This window comes from Streptopelia decaocto, assembly GCF_964273445.1.
Source record: "Streptopelia decaocto genome assembly, chromosome: 5".
Classification (NCBI taxonomy): Eukaryota; Metazoa; Chordata; class Aves; order Columbiformes; family Columbidae; genus Streptopelia; species Streptopelia decaocto.
The window spans coordinates 59,001,827-59,022,817 of record NC_138659.1 but is presented as its reverse complement, the minus strand read 5'-3'; the positions used below and the strand labels follow the sequence as shown (position 1 = coordinate 59,022,817).

Genomic DNA, 20,991 nt, shown 5'->3' with positions numbered 1-20,991 from the left:
AGGGAGAGAACTCAAGAAGAGGATGGGTCCAAATATAAGTAAGGTTGTGATCTCTGTTGTAATATTCCTGAAATTCCAGAACACCGAAAATGATTGCATGAATTTCCTTGAAGGAGCCAGCTTGGACTAGAGACAGCTGAGGGGCACTGCAAATGCATGTACACAACCTTCCGGGCAGCGTTCTGTTCTCTTCCTGTGCTCCTTTTTGTCCTTTTGTCTGCAGGATGGAGCAGATATCTGCAGTGAGCTCCACAAGAGAATGAGGACAAAAACATTTCATCAAATGGAAGTATGGTTCTGTCTGGCACACAAGAACTGTACAAGCAGAGAGACAAGCAACTGCTTGAGATGTGCATCCATCAGATACTCCAGCAAAAAGAAAGTACAGCTCCCAGAGGACCAGACTCACTGACCCTGTACCCATACTCAGTACGGGGATGCCCAGCTTAAGGCAGTCAGAGGTGGATGCCAGAGTCCCACTCATCACATACCCCACACCCCTTTTCTCTCTTTCCCCAAGTGATGCACACACCCAGGCTGACAGTCTATGCCCCACACACTGCACAGCTCTTTTTAAGCCTGTGAGTTTTCTTCATTTTAAAAGAAAGGTTTAAGAATCAACTAAGCTAGTTTTGCCAGTTCTTTTTGTCTCTAGCTGGGAAAACAAGGTTGTCCTGTTTATCACACGTTTTGGCAACTGACAGAAAGTCAGCAGGACTAAACCTGAAGCTCTAAAACAGCCTAAAATAGCTTCATGTAAAGATGCAGCTCCTGTAGCCTACCACAACAGAAGGTTAGCAAGTCCACAATCCAAATGGCCAACAAGTTAAAAGCAGCACATTTTAATGGGTGGCAACCACCCTGGTGTATCTAAAGATTAGATTCCAGCTACGCAAAGCTCTGCCCTCCTGGCACAGGAGCCTGACACACACCATGCCAATATCCATAGGTCTTGCCAGACAAATCGGTGTTGCACAACCTGTTCTAGGTTGCTGTCCTTTCACTGATGACAGCAGAAATACTCATTAGGGCAAACAATTTTTATTCCCATAGCTCCATGGCTTAAATGAGAGAAGTGATACAGAGTTTATTAGCACATATATTTAACATACATATTTTGACAGCTGCTTGGAAATAGGAATGTTAGGGTATGATGTGGTCTTCCCCTTAGGGAACTTACTTGCCAAGGCTAAAAAGAAAAATTATTAGGTGAAACCTACTGCAGCGGCACCAGTGCAGCTCTGTAGCAACTCATGTGCCCAGCACTGAATGCCCCTGCATGGACTGCTGAACAGCACACGGGTGAGGACGTAAAATTGCAATGTAAGCTGGTGTTAGAACCAGGCTATTTATCCACAACATGCAGGACGTGCACAAGGGTGTGTTAAAGTATTTCATTTGTAGAAGAATCCCAGATTTCACGTGGGGCTAACTCTCTCTGAATTGGTATGAGTGCAAAACAGCAGCATTCCAGTTGCATCAAAAGGATGATTAAACTCATCTTCAATTAGAAAGAGCAAAATAAGACAGGCCACCAGTCAAAACGGTGAACTCCGTGTTCCTCAAGCAGACTCTGCAGCATGAAGCCAACCCAGAACATACAGCTTTCTCTCTTGGGCCTCTCAGAAGGTTGATAAATGCTCTGCCACCATGGGGGTGCAGGAGAAATTTGGGTAGTGCATCAACCATGAAAAAATGCACCAAGCATGTCCAAAGAAGGGCAATGAAGCTGGTCAGGGGTCTAAAGCACAACTCTTATGAGGAGCAGCTGAGAGAAACGGGGCTGCTTACCCTGGAGAAAAGGAGGCTGAGAGCAGACCTTATCACTCTATACAACTACCTGAAAGGAGGTTGTGGCAAGGTGGCTGTCAGTCTCTTCTCTTGGGTAAAAAGCAATAGGAGAAAAAGAAATGGCCTCAAGTTGCGCCAAGGGAGGTTTAGATTGGATATTAGGAAACATTTCTTCACTGAAAGTGTTGGGCACTGGAAGAGGCTGCCCAGGGAAGTGATTGACTCACCACTCCTGGGGGTGTTTAAAAGACGTGTAGATGTGGTGCTCAGGGACACGGTTTAGTGGTGGACTTGGCAGTGCTAGAGTAACGGTTGGACTTCATGATCTTCAAGGTCTTTTCCAACCTCAACAACTCCATGACTCTAACTTTCCAATACTAAGAGCCAAACACACTGACAGCTCTTCATTGTGACACTGGCTGAGATGTATCCTGTATCGCAACACAAACCTCTTCTCTCCACCTCATCAGCCTCTCCAATACAGAGTCTCATGCTCAGAAGTACTCAGTCTATCCAGATGTTGATAGGTCAGACATATTAAGTATTTTTTCTTGCTCACATTTCTTCTCCTTGCACACCTCTGCAAGCCATAAAACACAGCAGACTAGAGCAATCTGAAGAAATACTGCACATTTACTGGACATGCAACCCTCAAGAAATTCAGCTGCTGAGCTTCAGCAGTGAGAGCAGCTTTCAGCACAAACTGTAAATTTACAGTTGCTTCTATCCTAACACAGTTCAAATCCATGGTCATGGAAACACCAGAAAGGCACGATTCCAACACCAAGGTCAGCCAGTTCATCATATTCCAAGTTTCCATCAAAGAAAACAAAACATTTTTAAAACTTCAGAACATAGGCGTAACGATGCTGCCAACATTTTTTATAAGGTCTACTTTTAAGTTACCACCTAGCATAGAGCAAATCATGCCAAAGGTTTCAAGTTGTCTTGGGCTGGGCTGGGCAAGGTGGCTCAGTCTTATAATAGACAGGATCAGAGAACTCTAGATGGGGTTACAAGCACTGACACTGATATCAACATGAAAAATGAGCTGCTTTAACATATAGTGAACAGTAAGGGACCTTCAGTAAAATCAAAGCATGTTCCCATCACTACACCAATTGGAAGCACATCAGTCTGCTCAAATGCAAAACCTACTGCATCTTTGTGATCCTCTCAGCTTCTCTGTATTTCTGGTCTCCCCCTTACTGTTACCTTTTCCTTCAATCTAAACGGTGCAATGAACTCCTGTGCTTCATAAAGAAAGTTCATCTTAACAGTACATAGCAGGAGCCACCCCCAAAAAAATTCCTGTGTCCTCCAGGAAGCCAAAGAAGTGAAGTTTCCCTCCTATACCGAACCAGGAATTTTCAAGAGCAAAACCTGCCCAGGAAGGAGAGTTTCAAATGAACTCATGTTCACCAGCTCCATTTTGTTAACCTAGGAAGTCTTCAGGTAGCAAAATTAAATTCTGATTCCCTTGCCCTCTAACACTCTATTAATGGTCAAAGCTTTTTTTTTTTTGTCCTGAAGAACATGATCTAAATGGTTTCCATTAACAAACAAGGGGAAAACAAAACAAAAAAACACATTGAAAAGCATATGCAATGTCTTTTCACTTGTAGAAACATGGAAATATCTCAAAGGTGATGTGACAAAGATAGGATCTTTTTGCAATATAAAAGAAAGTGTGACTTCACCCTGTGAAAGCATTATGTTGTAACTGATTAGCCCACAATTCATTTGTGAAGGTATGAAAAGAAATCGATACTAACTGGACTTCTGTGATTTGCATAGTAATTAGACTGTTTATCATACTGTAAAACACAACTGTGATTTACATGAACCTTTAGGCACACAAATACTGGTAAAATACTGACCAGCTACAGAAAGTACTTCAGACAATAACAATCTATTCGGAAAAATAGAAGTATGTCTATCCCACAGTGTAAAGTGCTCATTTGGCTTGGAGAGAGGATAGAAGATTCTTGTGTTGGCCTGAAAACGATGTTGTAGAAACATTCAGATCGCTTTCATGAAGGAAGAAAAAGACAGCAAAGGAAAACTGAACAGTTTTAAAGGAATTTAAAATTATTATTTCTATTATTTCTGTCACAATAGAATCTAGAGATGTCATTGTGCTACACGCGAACACATAGTAAAAAAACAGCATCTGCCAGCAAGTGATCAAAGTACAGATAAGACAGATGAATAATGACAGAAAGGAAGTCCAGTATGCACAGGCCAGACTGTGCAGATGGTGAGAGAAGCAAAGACACTTGAGGTAACTGACCAAAGATGAGACAGACTCTAAACTGGGAAAGAGTCCAGATCCCTATAGTCCCAGGTAACAGCTGACCTGCAGCATCATCTCCCTCAACATATGTTAACACAAGGAAGGAAGGAGCTGTGCTGAGTGCTAAAAAGAGGAGTCATTTAGGAGATGCTGGATTTCAGCCCTGCAGAAGACTTTCCATTCTCAGGCTTTCTGAATGAGTGACAGAGACTCTAAAGGGACTCTATTCCCCTTCCTGAGGCATGGCATTTGCCTGCCTTCTTGCTAAAGTACGGTAGGACATGGACTACAGGCCCTTGGGGCAGAGAGGTTGGGGAAAAATGTGGGAAGGTGTGAGCACAGTAACAAAAAGGTTTAACCAGGCCACTGTGGTGGAGAATAGCCAGCAGGAGAGACCAGATTGTTGCAGATGCAAACCTTCTTGTTGGAAGGGTCAAATAAAGCAAGCTGTCCTGTTTCTGAGTTAATACAACATGAAGAGGTGAAGTGCCTGTGCTTTGAAAACAAAAATTACTTTGACCATCTGAGGGATCTGCAGGTCTTTTGACCACTGAGATTTTAAATCAGCAACTTACATCCCTCAACACAGCCACTAGCAACACAAGCGCTGCTGAATGGAGTCTACCCTCTCGTCTATAAACAAAGTGCAAATATTTCTACTCACTGTATAGATCTGTTTCATCCAGAATTTCAGACTTGATGATCTCTTCAATCACATCTTCTAAAGTGACAATTCCCAGGACTTCATAAAAAGGATCTCCTTCTCCTTCATTGTTTACTCTTTGTACTATAGCCAGGTGAGACTTGCCTGCAAGGAGACAGATCAGCAATTTAGACATATTCCTGAAAGGTCAGAAATTATAGCAGAATTATAGACACACAGGTACAAGTAAAAGGACAAAAAGGTTGGTGCCAGGTTTCATGAAAAAAGAGGCAGATGCTTAAAATCATAATCTGATTTCTGTCCAAGAAATGCATTCCTGGGTCAGATAAATCCACCTAATGCACCAAAGGAGGGCAGCTCAAGAGATCACTGTTCTCTTTCTAATGTCTTTCCCAGCGAAACTGTCACCCTGGCCTTGAATTTATTATATTATCTTGTTGTTCCAGTTCGTGTCTCACGCATTGGCAGAGGATGGCCAGGCTGGAGGCCTCCTTTGCAACGAGCTCCCGTGGATGCTCTCCTCAAGCTTGGAAACAACAGCAGCAATGGCCAAACCACAGAAGCATGTGGACAGGGTAGAGCTGGCGAGGTCAGCCCAATCCATGAGTTTCTCTTTTTGCCCTCCCTCTCTCAAAAATAATATATTTAGACATGCTCCATACAGAAGGAGAGGCTTATTTAGGAATTAATTAATTAAAATAATCAAAGTAACAGTGTTTGATCAACAGAGAGAAAAGCCACAATGAGAGATAACAGAGGCTCTAAAAATCCCTGTGCTGTGCATCATTCACAATGTATTCCATAACTCCTAAAGTCTGTTTTGCTGCAGGAATAATAATATCATGACACTTTGAATCTGCTTTGACATCCCTGGTTGCCAGTTTCCCTACCTGCCATTGAAAGCCGGTCCTTTGTAAAGACGCATAAAAATTAAGATGCATTCAAAGGGCTCACCAAATACAAGTAGCATTTTGAAGCATGAACAGAGCAGATATCAATGTTTTCTGAACTATGAGGAGGTAAGCAACCTCGTCTCATGTTCTTCTTTGCCAGTCTCAGAAACGATACTTATCCCCATCCGTGGAAGATAACCAAAATAGTTCAGCTTTGCTTAGACCCCTTTATAGGCAATAATGTTTGCATGTTTTAAGATTCAGATTATTAGACCACCAAGCATTCAAACTATTCCAACCCAGACTTATTCATGCTTAAAGAATGAAAATATCCTGAACAAATTAGACGAGGGAGGAAAACTTATCAACTACTGATATAAACATTGCATCAGGTCAAGTCAATTCACTTTGGTAAGTTTTTCACATCTGCTTTCCCAGGGACCCAACATAAGCAGTTAAAAACAAATTCTTGGTGAATGCTGTCTGTCGAAAGTTAAATTCTTTTGCTATTCCCAGCTTGTGATCATTTAAAAGGAATTTTCCAAAGCAGGGTCTAATATTAGACTCAAAATGAAGTTTCCATTCCACTTAGGCGATATTCTCACCAAAGTAACTACTGCATAATCTGATTGTCTTGGAGCTACTCGTTTAGATGCAGATGGACATACTTTAAATACCAACTCCACAGCACTGCTGAGTCTTATCTTGAGGAGACCTTATTCTACAGTGAATTAAGAGAAAGATGATTTGTGATTTTAAAGGATCAACTTTCATATTGTACTGAAAGTCTTTCACTCTGCCAGGTTTTATTTCTTTGCATTCCTTGTAACACTTCCAGCTCCTTTTAACACTCAATGAACAGCATTAAAAGAAAAAAAAAAAAGGTGACTTAATACAAAGATGAAAGACCTAAGTACTATTACCATTGCTGTTCTTCTGTAATACATTACTCCAATTACATCCTTCAAATATGATGACGCTCAAGGACGACTGTGGCATAAAAAACTGTCACACGGGCAAATAAAAATATTGTAATTTATTTCCCAGAGCCTGCTCAGATATTAGTATATTTGTTTTCAAGTCAAAAGACATAATTCCTACAAGAAGCTTTCTATCGCAGACCAGAGCAGCTCGTTCGCACGTGCTTATTCAGATGCGAATTCCCAAGGATCACCATTCACACACATTAGTAAGAGTGTTCAGATCTGTAAAAGCAGGCAAAGTTCAAAAACAAACAAACAAACAATGCTATCAAGCTCGTTGTTTCAGCTTTGGTCAGAATCACCAAATTACAGCCCTCTCCTCTGCTTCTGCACTGCGTAAGATAAAGCTGAACTAGGTGATAAAATTCTACATTTTGAAAAGGACAGTCCTTCTAACAGTAGAGTCCTGGACACATCTACAAGCAACGGGAGAGATTTATGGAACTGGGAAAGGAGCTGAGGGGCTGCACCACCACGGGAAGCTGTGCATGACTTCCAGCCACAAAACCAGTTACCTGCCCTCTCCATTGGGGTGTGGTCCTCATCAAGAATTTAAAATACGTTACAGTCTCCCCATTTCAGTGGCCACAGCACTCTGATCTGAGCAAGAGTCATGATCATGAGACCAGTGGCCAAAGTCTGTACTCACTACTGATCTCTTATGCAAAGTGAGCTGACAAGGAATTAGTTACGGGCATCTATCCAACATTTTGCACTTTCTATAAGAAAAAGAAGGCTTTAGAAACATTTTTTTCTGGCTCTGCCATGATCTCTGATTTTTAGGGTTTTTTTTATTTATCACCCAAAGTATCAAGACCCTTGAAAGTTGTCTTAGTTTCAAATGTCATAAGACTTTTTGGTGGGTAACACCGATGTTCAGCTCTACCCTCATTATTAAAACTACACGTTGCAGAGAGTTTATCTGTTGAAAAAAGATAAATTATCCACATGCAGGCTGACACGAACCTTTGTTCCCTCTTGACTATCAAGTTTCATGACCTTCACGAACCCACCACTTCGCTGGGGTCAGATGAATTTAAGGTAATCTCATGGGGCTACCCCTAAAAGGCTGCCTTCTGCTCCCAGTGTCTCCTTCCTCTGCACTGGCTCCAACACTCATGCAGTCACTTGACACAGCAGACCAGAGCTGAAAATTACATTTCTTGGGCCTTTGTAAGCTAATTTTGACCCAGATCCAGTAATTTGCCAGAAATCACCAAACAGCAGAACGTGCATCAGCACTGTTGACAGAGGTGGCATGAGGATGCACTCCTGGCGTGGCTGTCCTCTCATACCGCTGCGCAGGTGACTGCAAAACACCCTCCGTGTATGGAAGTAATCAAGGCAGAAAAGGCTAAAGGAAAAGCCAGAGGAGTGCAAAGAGTTCTTTACACGTCGTAAAAGAGCACAACATAGCATGTGCCCTGCTTTAAAAAAGGCCTGCGAGTAAAGTAATGACTCCTCTGAGTGTTTTAAATAGAAATTGGCTACAGCTTTATTCAAAGACTTTATCAGGCCACTGGTATTTGTCATATTGTTGTTTTATTCGGCTGAGAAAGTGAAGTTTCAACAGTGTTTTCCACTGCTAAGGACATACAACACATATTCAACAAGGAGTTGAACAAATTAAATGTCTAGGTAAGGAAACCTGGACTGCCTATATTATTCCTACGACTTTGAGACCAGAATACGAATTGAACTGAGAGAGAGCAAGCGTACATGGAAAAATATATAAATAATTTCAATACTTCACTGATTTTTTGGCCACGGTGTCTAACCACACTACATCTATGGCATTAATCTTTCTTTAATCAGTCATGTTGATGCAGTGAGACTGAGGAAGCAGGCAGCTCTGCAGCACGGCCAGATCTGAGGACAGCGGCAGAAATGACCTGAGGGACGTGCAATAAGCAGCACCAGGACAGAACTGGGGGCAGAGCTCTGCCCCACAGCTCCTCTGTGGCCACGGGCAGGTGGCACTTGCTTTCTGCCTCAGCTTCCGCACCAACAGCAACAGTGGATAACATCAATCAGAGCCTCTGGAGCTTATACACGCACACAGCTTCAGACGAGTCGTGACAAACGCTAATTGCTCAGTTACATTCATTGGCAACTAAAGGACCAAGGAGTTTTGTTAAAAGCAAATCCAGTCTCATCCCATTGCTCAAACTCTTGCTGCTCAGCTTGGATTTTGCTCTGTACCACAACTTCTGATTAATTTATTAAGCTAATTAAGAAGCATGAAGATGCTTAGTGAAATCCGCGTGAGTCAGTGAACCTAGAATGAGCTTGAGAGAGTCCATGTGATTGACTGACCATGCAGAACAGCACTGGAAGAAATGCTTGAAATACTGATTCTTTTACAGTACCTTGAGCATTCCTTGAAAAAAGAAATAAGAAAAAAATATTTCACCCTTTGATCCTGGGGTACTTATACATGTAGAGTAAGGATCTCAAGAATATTGCCATGCAGTTCAAACTAGAGATGAAAACATCCGATCAAGTTCAACATCTGCTCTAGTCAGCACAGAGGGTCTTGTCTGCATGGATAGATCTGTACCCAGCCCACTCTCACATGCCACTTCCCCACAGACACATGAGAGGAAAAACGGGCTAACAGGAACATTATGAAATGCAATAAATGCAAACACAAAGTCACAAATCTGGACAAAATCAGTCCTGTGTATTTGTACTGGGGGCTGAATGACTGGGTCTGCAGAACAGGACCCTGAGGTCCTGGTAGACAAGCTACACCAGCCAGTGGCACACCCTTGCAGCAATGAAAACCAACTGCATAGATAAGGAAAACTTGTTCCCCATGAGGGTGGTCAAATGTGGGAATAGGGGCCCAGAGGGGCTGTGAAATCTCCACCTTTGGAGGTATTCAAAACTCAGTGACCTGAGCCAACTTCAAAGGTAGACTGCCCTGAAGAGGGGGCTGGACCAGATGGCCTCCAGAAGTCCCTTTATAAATTATCCTGTGATTCTAAGAGACTTTGAAGGGGGAGGCCTGATGGAAATCCCATCCCAAACTTCATTTCGGACTTTTAGTTCCTGAATTTCTGCTTAGGCACCTAAAAAAATAGCAAATTTTTCAGTACATAAGGATGATATGTAAAGATGGCAAGTTTTACTGATCTGGAATGCCACAATACAGGCTTGTACGTGACCAAAAGTAATAGTGAAATGACACTACTAGCCAGACTATGCTGCAGAAAACTATAATAGTGCTGGCACAGCTTCAGAGCAAAAGAATGACCTTGGGAAGCGAGCAGTCCAAGAGCAGACACATAACTCTGAGCAGTGAGCAACAACCTATACGTGACGTGTATAAGCTTATATCATGAGTAAGCAACTAGAGATGCTTCTATTTCTGCAGCAGGAGGTTTATGAATCCAGTAACTGAGAACCTTTCCATGTGTTATTTTCCCCATGCAAGAAGCAGATCTCACTAAAGGCCCTCAGCTTCCTTCTGTTAACAAAAAAAAAATCTGTGCTAAATCAAACTTATGGTAAGCATTTATAAAGCAGAAGATTCCCGTTAAGTCATTTTGTGGTAAAATTAGAATCAGGCTAATCCATTTTTGTTAAAACCAGTAATCTGAGTCCATTTGCTGTTGGTGAGTGCACTGGAACATTAAGCTACAACCTGTTTAATGTGCCTACAATGACACGGAGAAAAATCCCAGGAGGTGTTTAGCTGCCCTTGAATTTGGTAACTAATCTCCTGGGTTATTTTTATGCAACTGTTTTGGTTTTGACTGTTTTCTATGAAGGTAAACAATTTCATCTGCCAGTGAGATTCAGAGGTTCAACAATGTATTATGCAAAACAATCGATTTTAAAATGCATTGTATAATTTAACCATTAAAAACAACTCCCACTAGAATAGCACTGGCTTGCAAGCAATTATACCTATGTAACAAGTGTTTTCCTAAATTTCTGTTCTGCAGCACAGTTCAAGGACATTAAATCTCTCTTCTATTAGCAGAAGTTCGTATTCACGCTGTTTGCTTTTGCACCTTGATTATTTTCAATGAGGAAATCAGACTGGTGCTTTCTCCCCACCACACTAACTGGTGTGCCTTTGGGTTCACAACACAACACTGTTCACAGATTCAAGAGAAACTCAAAACTTCTGCATTATCTAGATTTAGACTAGGCTTTTTAGATCCTGCTCTTTTTAGCAGCAAAACAAACAATTTTTTAATATATATTTGATGTGTATTTGGGAAGGGAACCCAATAACTAACATTCATTTAACGCAGCCACATGAAACTCATCCAGACCCTCAAGGAAAAGAGTGAAAGTATCAGCATAACCACAGGGAATATGGTGATTCTTCGCCTTTAAACCAGAGAGCTTACAGTCTTGCACAAACATTAACTAGAAACCACAACAGCCTTCACGGGAAAATAAAAAAGTAGTGCTTTAAATAGATCCTTTGTGTTAAAGCCCATTTTAGTGGGAGGACACAAAAAAACCCCAAAAAACCCAAACAAAACAAAACAATTAATTAGGGAGAGTTTCAGAATGACTTCCTGACAGTGAATTGTATTTGTAAGGAATACTTTCCCAAGGGAAATGGCAGAAGCTCAGTTATTTGCAACTTTGAAAACTTGACTGGATGACGCTCATTGAAAGGACTCCATAATTCTCCAATGCCCCATGGTAGATGGAAGAGAAGCGATGAGTGAACACGTTCCATCTCCAGCGGCCTATCACTCGGTGTACGCACTCCAACTCAAGTGCTGCTGCCTGACCCGTCCATTCGCTCTGGTCAGACCCTGGTGAGAACCACGCTGCCAAACTTCATTGACTTTGCTGCTGCTTCTACGAGTGAGAGCTGCAGAGAGCGAGAGCTTTCCATGCAACTGAACTGAACCTGGCAACAAACTTGGGTCAGAAGCTGAGAAGTCACCATAGGTCCATGAGTAACAGAAATTAGCTGGGAACCAGAAATAGCTTGAGAGTAAGGAAAAAGGTCATTCAAACTCAGAGCTCTGCTATCAAAATGGAAATCTTAGGGGAGAATGAAGAGAAGTGCGAACATTTAGGAAAAACTATTACCACGTGTAGGCAGGCAGCAAGAGTGAAACTGAAAAGCAGAGAGATAAAGTTTCAGAAACTCCGTGAGCATTAGTTATGATTTCCTTGCCATGGATAGTGTGCCAACACTTCCCAGTCATGCAGTCCTTATCTGGTAGGGAATTTGGGTTTGATATGGCTGGGACTGACAATAACCAGTGTCCATGGGGATGTAAAATGTCCACCACTAGCTGGGCTGCTCTCAGTGTTGGCCAGAACATCTGATTTCAGCCTGGTAAATGGACAAACACAAGCTGCTTCCCAAAACTGGAAGCTAATGCCCTAGAGAAGGATCAGCTGGATCCGAAGTAGAAGTGGAAGAGATGGAAAACACCCTTCTAAAAACTAAGTGGTTTTTTACACCCTTGTGAGGCTCTAGCCTGGGTAGGATGGTTGTGATATCAGGGAAGGTTGTGATATCAGGGAAGGTTGTGATATCAGGACACTGGTGGCTTGAGATGAGAAACAGGCTGGAAATTTAAAAAACAAATCAAGGAAGCACTTCAGGGAGTACAGCAAACTAAAGCTGAGAGAAGAGGTGACAACACTGAGAAGAGAGAATATTGAATCTGGAGAGAGACTTGTCACTATTTGGGCTAACACAAAGCAAAAAATTCAGATAAAATTCAAGGCAAGCAAACAGAATACTCAAGTCACTCTTGGTCAGGGTTCAAGTCTTCCACATGACATTCAAAAGATACTGAGGTATGACTTACGCTGATGTGATTTCCCCTGTGCCTCCACTTCACAAGACAAATAATGACCTTTTGGAAAGAAGTGTAAGAAATGCATCTCCTTACTGACTTGCACCTCCACAGCATTGCCAACAAGGGGTTTTTTCTTAGTGTTCAAGCACCCTAAAAAGGAATCATGCTAATTTTATTACTTCTCTGTTTGTTTAAGATTCTCCCCACTGATTTCAGCATTCCTTCAGGGATGAAGAGCAGACACCAGCCAGCAAAAGTGCAGCCAGCAGAGGGAGTGCAAACCTGGGGTTTGCTCAGCTCCAGGCTCCAGGTCCTCCTGAGCCCTCCACCCAGCAGTGAGCAGATGGAGAAGAGAGGTCCCGGATCCTGGCATCGGTGGGGTCTGGGTGCTGGCCTGCTGCTGAATCCAGGCAGATCTCCTTTGAGAGATCAATACCTCAGCCTGGAACTCCACAGCAAAGCCCAATATCTGCCACAGCCTGTTCAGCGTTTCCTTCTGCTGCTTTGCATTGCTGAAAGGAGCTGTGCCCACCCCATCTTCCACCCTCTCCCCTGCCCTAGGGGGGACAATTTGTTGAGCCCTTCATAAGGGTGCAGGAGAAAAACTGTCACCTTGTTGGTGTCCTCCACCTGCCCAACGGGCTGCTTCCCCTAACAAACAGTTAATCCACTAAATAAAAACAAGAGCCTCAAGACATGTTTCTGAGCAACAGAAATACAAGTCGACCCAGAACAACGATGAACTCAAATGACTTTGATATTCAGGTAACCAAAACATAACACCAACAGAAACAATAGCCTTGTTCTGTATCATCGCAGCCAAAAATCCTACTGATCTAATCCTCCCTCTAATCCTGCCTCCCTCAATTCCTAGAACAAACTGAGTTTAATTTGGGGAGCTTCTAGATTTAGGCATCCACACCATGAGATTTTAAATCCGACAAAGGTAAAGGACTAGAAGGCACAACAGAAACATGTTTGGACATTAGGAGGAGGTTAGCTGAGGCCAGCGTGCTTACATAAGGACCTAAACTGTGCTGCAAACAAAGTGTATGAGCTGAAAAGGAAGGGCCACATCTTGGGACTGTGGGTCATGATAGGAACTGGGGCCTGGATATATTTTCTTTTTTTTGTTACCATCATCAGCTCCTGTATTTTACTTTTAGCTCACTATTTAGAACATAAATTTTAAAGAGTTCTTGTGGTACCAACATCTTAGATAATTGATATTCTATTTTAATGACCTGCTTTACTTCAGACCATTCATATCACATGCGGTTAGCAATTCCAGCAGCTCAAAACCCTGGCTGGTCTACGGCATGTCAGATTTTTCAAGCTCAGCAGAAGGCTTTCCAATTTATATTGTGGCAGCGGTGAGAGGAAGCTTAACAAAAAGCTACCCTGTTAGCCTTCTAAATTGGTGACAGCTTCCTTCACCCAGCAGGATTAATACAACCCCAGAACCACTTACGTGCATGCCCTTCCACAGCGAGCGCAGCCGCAGGATACACACGCCTGTGAACACAACCAGCGCCAGTGCCCTTGACTTCGCACGAGCGCAGGATTGGGGCTGCGAGCACCCGTGCTCTGAGGCTGCACATTAATTTATCCGAAACGTACCCCGCGGCGCACGGACACCCCACTGTGCCGGGACAGCCGCCGTTGCAGACCAGCTTCCTGTGGCTTCAGCTGGAAACAAAGGACACTGCAGCAAGCTGAAGGCACAAGAAACACGACCTCTTATCCCACTGGCTTTTTGTTCGGGTCAAGTGCCACAAGGAGTGACAACGCAAGGACGGCTGCTACAGAGCTCTCACACTCTGTCAGCAAATTCAGTGGGAAAGTGGGGAATATCCTCTGGCCAAAAAGTGACTCTTTTAAAGGCTAAATTATGACATACCTAAACGTGGTAAAGTGTCAGGACAGACTCAAAGCCACAGATCAGAGAACATCAACTGGAGTGATCATTTCCAACCTCATGAAACCACCAGCAGCAGCATCTTCACTCTGCTTTGGTGCAATTTTAGCTAACGACACAGAGCAGAGCACTGTTGACTCCTGGACCCATGCCTCTTCATCAAGAACACCTACAGACCAACACTTATGGATATAAGGCGGCAGGGAGGAATCCTTTGAACCACCCAAAGACATGCTGAAACAGTCTGACGCAACAGCAAACAGGCAGAAGAGCACCTGTGACTTCAGAACTGAGCGCTGTATAATAGATACCTAACCGCCAGCAAACCACATTTTTTTTTTCAAAATACTAATACAATAATGTATGGAAAGGAAACACTAACGATTTTGCATTTTGCTAAGGATTTAAGTAGATTTTATCTTTATGATGTGTTACCTTAAAAGCCTATCATGCAAAGAGGCCAAAATAATGAGTGCAAATGCCGATTCAGTGTCTGCACAAAAAGGAAAGATTACAGTAAACTGCCTTGTTTGAAAGATTGACAGTACTGATGGCATATTTGAATGCATTCTTAATGTTACTGAAGAACAAACGTAGATCAACTTGCTTTGTTCCTAGGAGTTTTCAATTACTCAAATATGTAAGATTTTCAAGTGAACTAGTAATACAACATGAACTTTACATCTACACAAGGCATGATTAATTTTCTCAAAAATGGTATTACTGGGTCAGGTTTTAGAAATGGAGAAAGGAGGACTTCAAAGATCAATCTCTGTGGCAATTACACTATGAATATATTTAATTACTGACTTCATAAAGCAACTTTTTAAAGTTTCCATTTGTGAACAACCATCTAATTGTGTTTCTTTGGGTCACCCTCTGGCATAGCCCTCTGGCAGGCTGAGTTTGCCGAGAGCTCTTGAAGGAGGAAGGAAACCTCTCAGATAAGACAGGAAAGCCCCGCTCCTTCAGCAACAGCCGCTGGAGAGAACGGGAGATAAGGTGAAGAGGCAGCCTTGTCCCTTGAGCAAGACACTGAAGATAAAATGAAGAGGAGAAAAGGAGTCTAAAGCAGGAGACTCTGAATTTGTGCACTTGCCACTACTGGGATTGCTGTGATGAAGAGCTCTAATCCGGAAGACTAAGGTTCACCAGTATCTACCCGTATCATGAGGAAAATCAGTTTGGAACAGAGACCACAGTCTATAATGAGTAACCAACATAGTTGCCTTTCACAGATCTACATTACTATCTTTTTAAGCAACTCCTTGATTTATTCCAATAGAACTTGTCACCAAATTTTTCTAAAATATTTTGCTACAGTATTTGTCACAATTTTCCTAATCCACTGACAGAGACATTAAGCATGGTATTTGAGGAAGCAAGATGACAACTGAAAGAATTAGTGGAATGGCTGCTCATTGTTTTTTTTTTTTAATTCAGGCCAAAATTATTTCAAAGACGGCACATAAATCAGTGTAGCTCAGCAGCTTTCTAACCACTGGCTGTGGATGAGAGGGAATTACACGTGACTCTCACCTATAGTACAATATTATTCAAATTCTTCTTGTAAAATATTTACCATAAAGAGAAGACGTAATATTTTAGTGACATAACAGTAATTCTGCCAGGATGGTATTTCTTTCGTGATCTGCTTGTTTAGCTCAGGGAAGGTGTAATGGAGTAAACCCTGTTTTCTTTGGTACTCTGCAGAAGTCTCCATCAATATTTTAGTCCCATTCAAAACGAACCTGAACATGTTTGCTCTCAAATGACCTGGATACTTAGCTTTAATATCACTGACTTCTGGGACTTCAGTTATTTTGACAATTTTACTTGAGAACAAGCTTTGTGGAGTAGTTTCTCATAAGGAACAGGGCTTTTGATCTAAGCAGAACACTCTTTCATTCAATCTCCTCTGGCAAGGGACAGATCTCTATCGCTTCTTCAAGAATGTTCACGTTGTTTGTAAATGTGTGTGTCAGAGCATCTTGATGATTTTGTCTCAGCCTAGGCTCCCATACATTTCTACTAACACCATGTAATAGCATTGCATAAAGGTATCTTAGGACAGCAGGAGCTCACAAGGGTCCATTTGAATAATCTGCTATGTACAGCTGCAATGCACTGGCCTGGTGTACCCAGCTCCTTCTGCAACACTCCAACAAGAGCTACAGTAGAGCACAGCTCAACTAGCTAGGGAAACAATCTCAATTACCATGGCTGAACCCACTGGCACAGGTCAAATGAGCTCCCCTTGTGATGGCAGAGGGTGGATTAAATCTCAAGCAACAACACATACAGCTTTGCCCACAAATCTGTGCCCACACTCAGAGCGCTCCGACAGGGCACTATACCGGCATCCCTGCATCCCTAAAACCCTCTGACCATGGAAACGGCCTCAGAGCAATGGGGTCCATTTTTCATGACTTCTGCCTTGCATTTGTTTATTTTTAGCCAGGGCTAGGCTGAATAATTCTACATCCCAATAAACACTAATGTGCTCTAACTTCTGCTAGAGAAGACATGGGCAACTAGGTCATGCAACATACACACGCACACTTCACTGTTATTTTCTGTGACCACTTGTAAATCTAAACATTCTGGGTATGGCCATACAAAAAACATCAACAGGAGCCCCAACCAGAAAACCAGGACTTGCCCTTAAATCCACAGTACAAACAACAGTATTTATGCAGCGTATTAACAATAGCAGAACAGATGTGTGTCACTGTATGTGCACAGAAGAATATCCAAGGACTGGGGCATGAGAGAGTTTGGAAAAGCTAAAGATTCACAGCCATACATGTTTTTGGTGGTTTTTTGTTTTTTAAACAGATAGGTCTAACATCTCCTATCTTTCCCCACTGCAACACCCTTACTTTCCCCTGTCGATCTCCTACTGCAATAGCAACATGTCCTCACCTTTCCCCCAGACCATCTCTTGGGGCCTGCAATGCCCTTGAACTTCTTCCCACATCTTCTGCCTGTTCAGCAAAGGTCCCTCCACCACTGCAGCTACTGGCCAGGTGATGGAGCCTTGGCAGAGCAGGGCAGGGCTGAGCCCTCATCTTTATCTTGGAGGGGACAATAGGAAAAATTTCCTCTATTATCCATACACGACTGAAAACTTACAGAACCATTGTATTTCTGACTTTTCTAACTCAATGACTTCCAAAGCTACGGAGGACTAGGTCAGGTAAGGAAAAAAATAATGAACAAACTGACAAACAAACAAACAAACAAACACCCAAACCAGCAAAACAAACCAACCAACCAGACAAAAAACCCAAATGCTCCCCAAGCAATCTTCCTCACAGTGCTAACAGTACAGACCCTGTGCCAGCCCCTAAATGATGGCACACAACAAACTTCACAATAATTCTATAATTTCCACTTGCAGGAAAGAGGTTGTCATTTCTTCATAACAAAGTAAAGAAAAAGAAAATTGCTAGAAAGTCGCTAATAAAAGGGATTACAGAAAACCCTACATTAGACCACACACAATTTATTTACTCAAAACACCATATGTTTCCATGTAGAACTCAAATACACACTTAGGCTAAATAAGATGGCATACGTATCATCTACCGCCCTGCATCTTTGCTTACAGCAGGTTGAGAGAGGCGAAGGTGCCGGTGGCTCCAGGCTGCACCGCGTCCTCATCGGGTCAGACGGAGCAGCGAACCCTGGCGACAAGGGACTGCACCGGGGGTTCACAGTGGGGCTGTCACTTGGCTATTTCTGTAGCGCCTGCATCTAAAAAAAGACCCAGTTCACACAAGTAGCTATTTTACCTTACTGTCCCACAAGATCTAAACGCATTTTTTCCGATTACACTTTCCCACCATAAAATACACGACAAAATGTGACAAATATTTTTAAATATTCCTATGAAAGCATTTTGCTTATATATAGAAACCTGAGTATATATGGAAACATAAAAAACCCTTGTGTTTATATATAGATGTCTCCTCACTGTATGACTAATAATAGTTCATGGAACTGAAGTCACACACGATAAAAAAATGAATTAAAGTTCCAGTGAGCTTTGCCATAAAGTAGACAAAGCAGAAAAAAATCCTTTGGATTTATTATGGTCTCTGTATGAAATGCTGAATGGTAAATTCCCTTGAGAACTTCTCTGACACAAGAAACACACAATAAAATAAACAAACTGGGAGACAAGTCCAAGCGGCTCACTGAAGAGACATCTAGTCTTTTTTTTCTCTTCCACTCCAGCAAAATCTCTGTCATGAACCACAAGAAAGGTGCCAAGAGGTCTCTTCTTGGGGCCTGAAGCCCATCTCCTGAGGAACAAAAGCCCACCAGCTTCACTAAGCTCCTGGGCATTTAAAACTCTTTTAGAGGAAACATTTCAAACTATTACCACAACTTCTGCCCTTGTGAGAGTGCTCCACACTATAACACACCTTCTATATAAAATAAATATTCTTCGATAGTTACATGAAGGTGATAAACGTTCTTCATAAGACTTATTTGCACAAGTCTGAGGGGTTTGAATTTTACTCTCAAATCACTCCTCCATGGTTTGGTGTCCAGAACATCACATTTCTTGCATTTAACCAAAAGATAAATGTAACATTTACGAATCTGTTTCAGTGTTTAAGCTGAGGGAAATAAAACATGCAGAAAATACAAGAGATGATTCTTTAATGGATAAAATTTAAATACTTTTTTCCATGCCCTCAGAGGAAGTAGTAAAATGGATGAAGAATATCCCCCCTTTTCTTAAGCAAGCAGCTCTCAATCCCATCTTATCACATCTGTTCAAGTATTATTCTAAACCATGAGTCTCCATTCACAGCACTTAGACTATAGTACTTAAAACTGTTGCAGGAGCCTGTTTTAACATCCAGCCAAACACCACTGCTTGAATACCTTCCTTGACAAGTATAGAATTGTGGTTTTCATGAAAAGGAAAATTTTTAGCAATAAAGGCCAGTTACTTTTGTAGCAGTTCCACAAAAATTACCATCAATAAAAAGAACCCTTGGATGACCTGCACGATAAATAGCTTAAGGTTTTTTCTAAAATCCAATAAAGCTACTGAAATAATGGCATACCCAGCCCCATGTCTCAGGGTTACAGCTGGAGCCAACCAGACAAACCAACCAAGAGACGGGTCCGAATGGGGCAAGGTTAGAGTAGGTGCTGTCAGGAGAGCTTCACGATAGCTGTGTACAGCAGGAGTGGCAGATGGCTTTCCAGAAATCAGGAAGAGAGCTTGCCTCCTCTCAGTCTTTAACGGCTGGTGGCATCTCACCTGCTTACTCGCATGGCCACTCAATCCCCTTATCAAAAGGCTGCTAAGCTCTGTCTTCTCTCCTGCCCTGTAACTCCTGTTGCACCAAGTATCCAGAAACGCAAACAGGATCAAGGATTAATAAATTCAATTGTGCAACTGAAGCAGTGAAATCTCAAAGGTTTCTTACAAAAACTTTACAGATCTCTGTCCCACTTCACATCACCACCTTCTTGCTGGCTGAAAATAGGCAACTATATAATAGGTTCAGCTGCACAGCACAAGGGAAGGGTACCACCTTCTGATCTAGAACAAGCTAGATGACAGTGTGGTGACCACAGAACAAGAGTAGCTCTAGATCCTGGGACCAGAACTCCAAATCTACTCAGGTTCACAGGAACACCAAGTTCTTTTATGACCACAAGTGATCAGGAGCTCAGATCTATTATTCATTGAGATGATGACATGTCTGGCAGAACAACAGCTCTTGGCAGGACAGCAAAATATTTATGCAGTATAACAACTCAAAGGAAATGATTTGCCAAATTGACCGCAACAATAGGCTTCAACCTTTTTCAATTTGTGGACTGCTAAAAATGCTCAGTGGGAGTGTAGAACCCTGAGTTCTCTACTCACAGCTGAGTTCTCTACTGACAAGAGGCTTATTGTTTTTATGATACCTTTTACCGAGACATCAGAAATAGTCTTTGGACGCAAGCTAAAAAAAATTTGCCAGACCACATTATTTGCTGGAAGTTTTCCATCCAAATATGAAGCAATCTTCCTTACCATATACAATAACCAAGACTTAAAAGCCTGAAATCAAATTGTTACCAGTCTCTGCAAAATAAATATATTCTTCCAAGTAACATTAGCAAGAGCTTACATGACTAATATGGAGACCAACCACCACATAAAGTGATGACAGAACTCAAAAGCAGAGGAGCCCCCAGACCAGGGAGGGCACAGGGCTGTCTGTCACCCCGGGCTCCCATGGGCAGAAAGCGAGAGCAGATACAGCCCTGGGATGGACCCCGAGTGTTGGATCCCACACGGATGTATTTCGAAGGAAAGCTAAAGCTGAAATTAGTGGTTGGCAACAGTGGTTTTTTTAAGGGCACCATTTAGAGATTTATCAACAGAAACAAAATATAGGGAAGGGAGAAGAAAGGGAGGAACTCTGGGAATGGCAAATGAGATTGATGTTATTTCCACTGTGGCAGCACTTGAATCAGTGCTCAAACCACCATCTCTGCTCCGGCTCATTACACAGTAATTTGCTTGCCCCTGCAGGGTAACCCACAGTGGGAGCCATGGCAATGCGGGGATAAGAGAGGTCAGGGTAACCCAGCCTCACTGGGGGCAAGCGAGGGGGAGGTGATGGC

The 20,991-nt window shown here is 42.4% G+C and overlaps 1 protein-coding gene across 1 annotated transcript in view; it reads right to left on the bottom strand.

The window, feature by feature from the left end:
• The window catches only part of CNNM2 (cyclin and CBS domain divalent metal cation transport mediator 2), a gene marked incomplete at its 5' end in the record, with an annotated part of 127,688 nt that overhangs the window by 25,940 nt on the left and 80,757 nt on the right, over nucleotides 1-20,991 (bottom strand). The window contains one exon of the mRNA XM_082052820.1: nucleotides 4,752-4,895. Coding sequence (XP_081908946.1) covers nucleotides 4,752-4,895 — 144 coding nt within the window. The remainder of the gene's footprint in view (nucleotides 1-4,751; nucleotides 4,896-20,991) is intronic.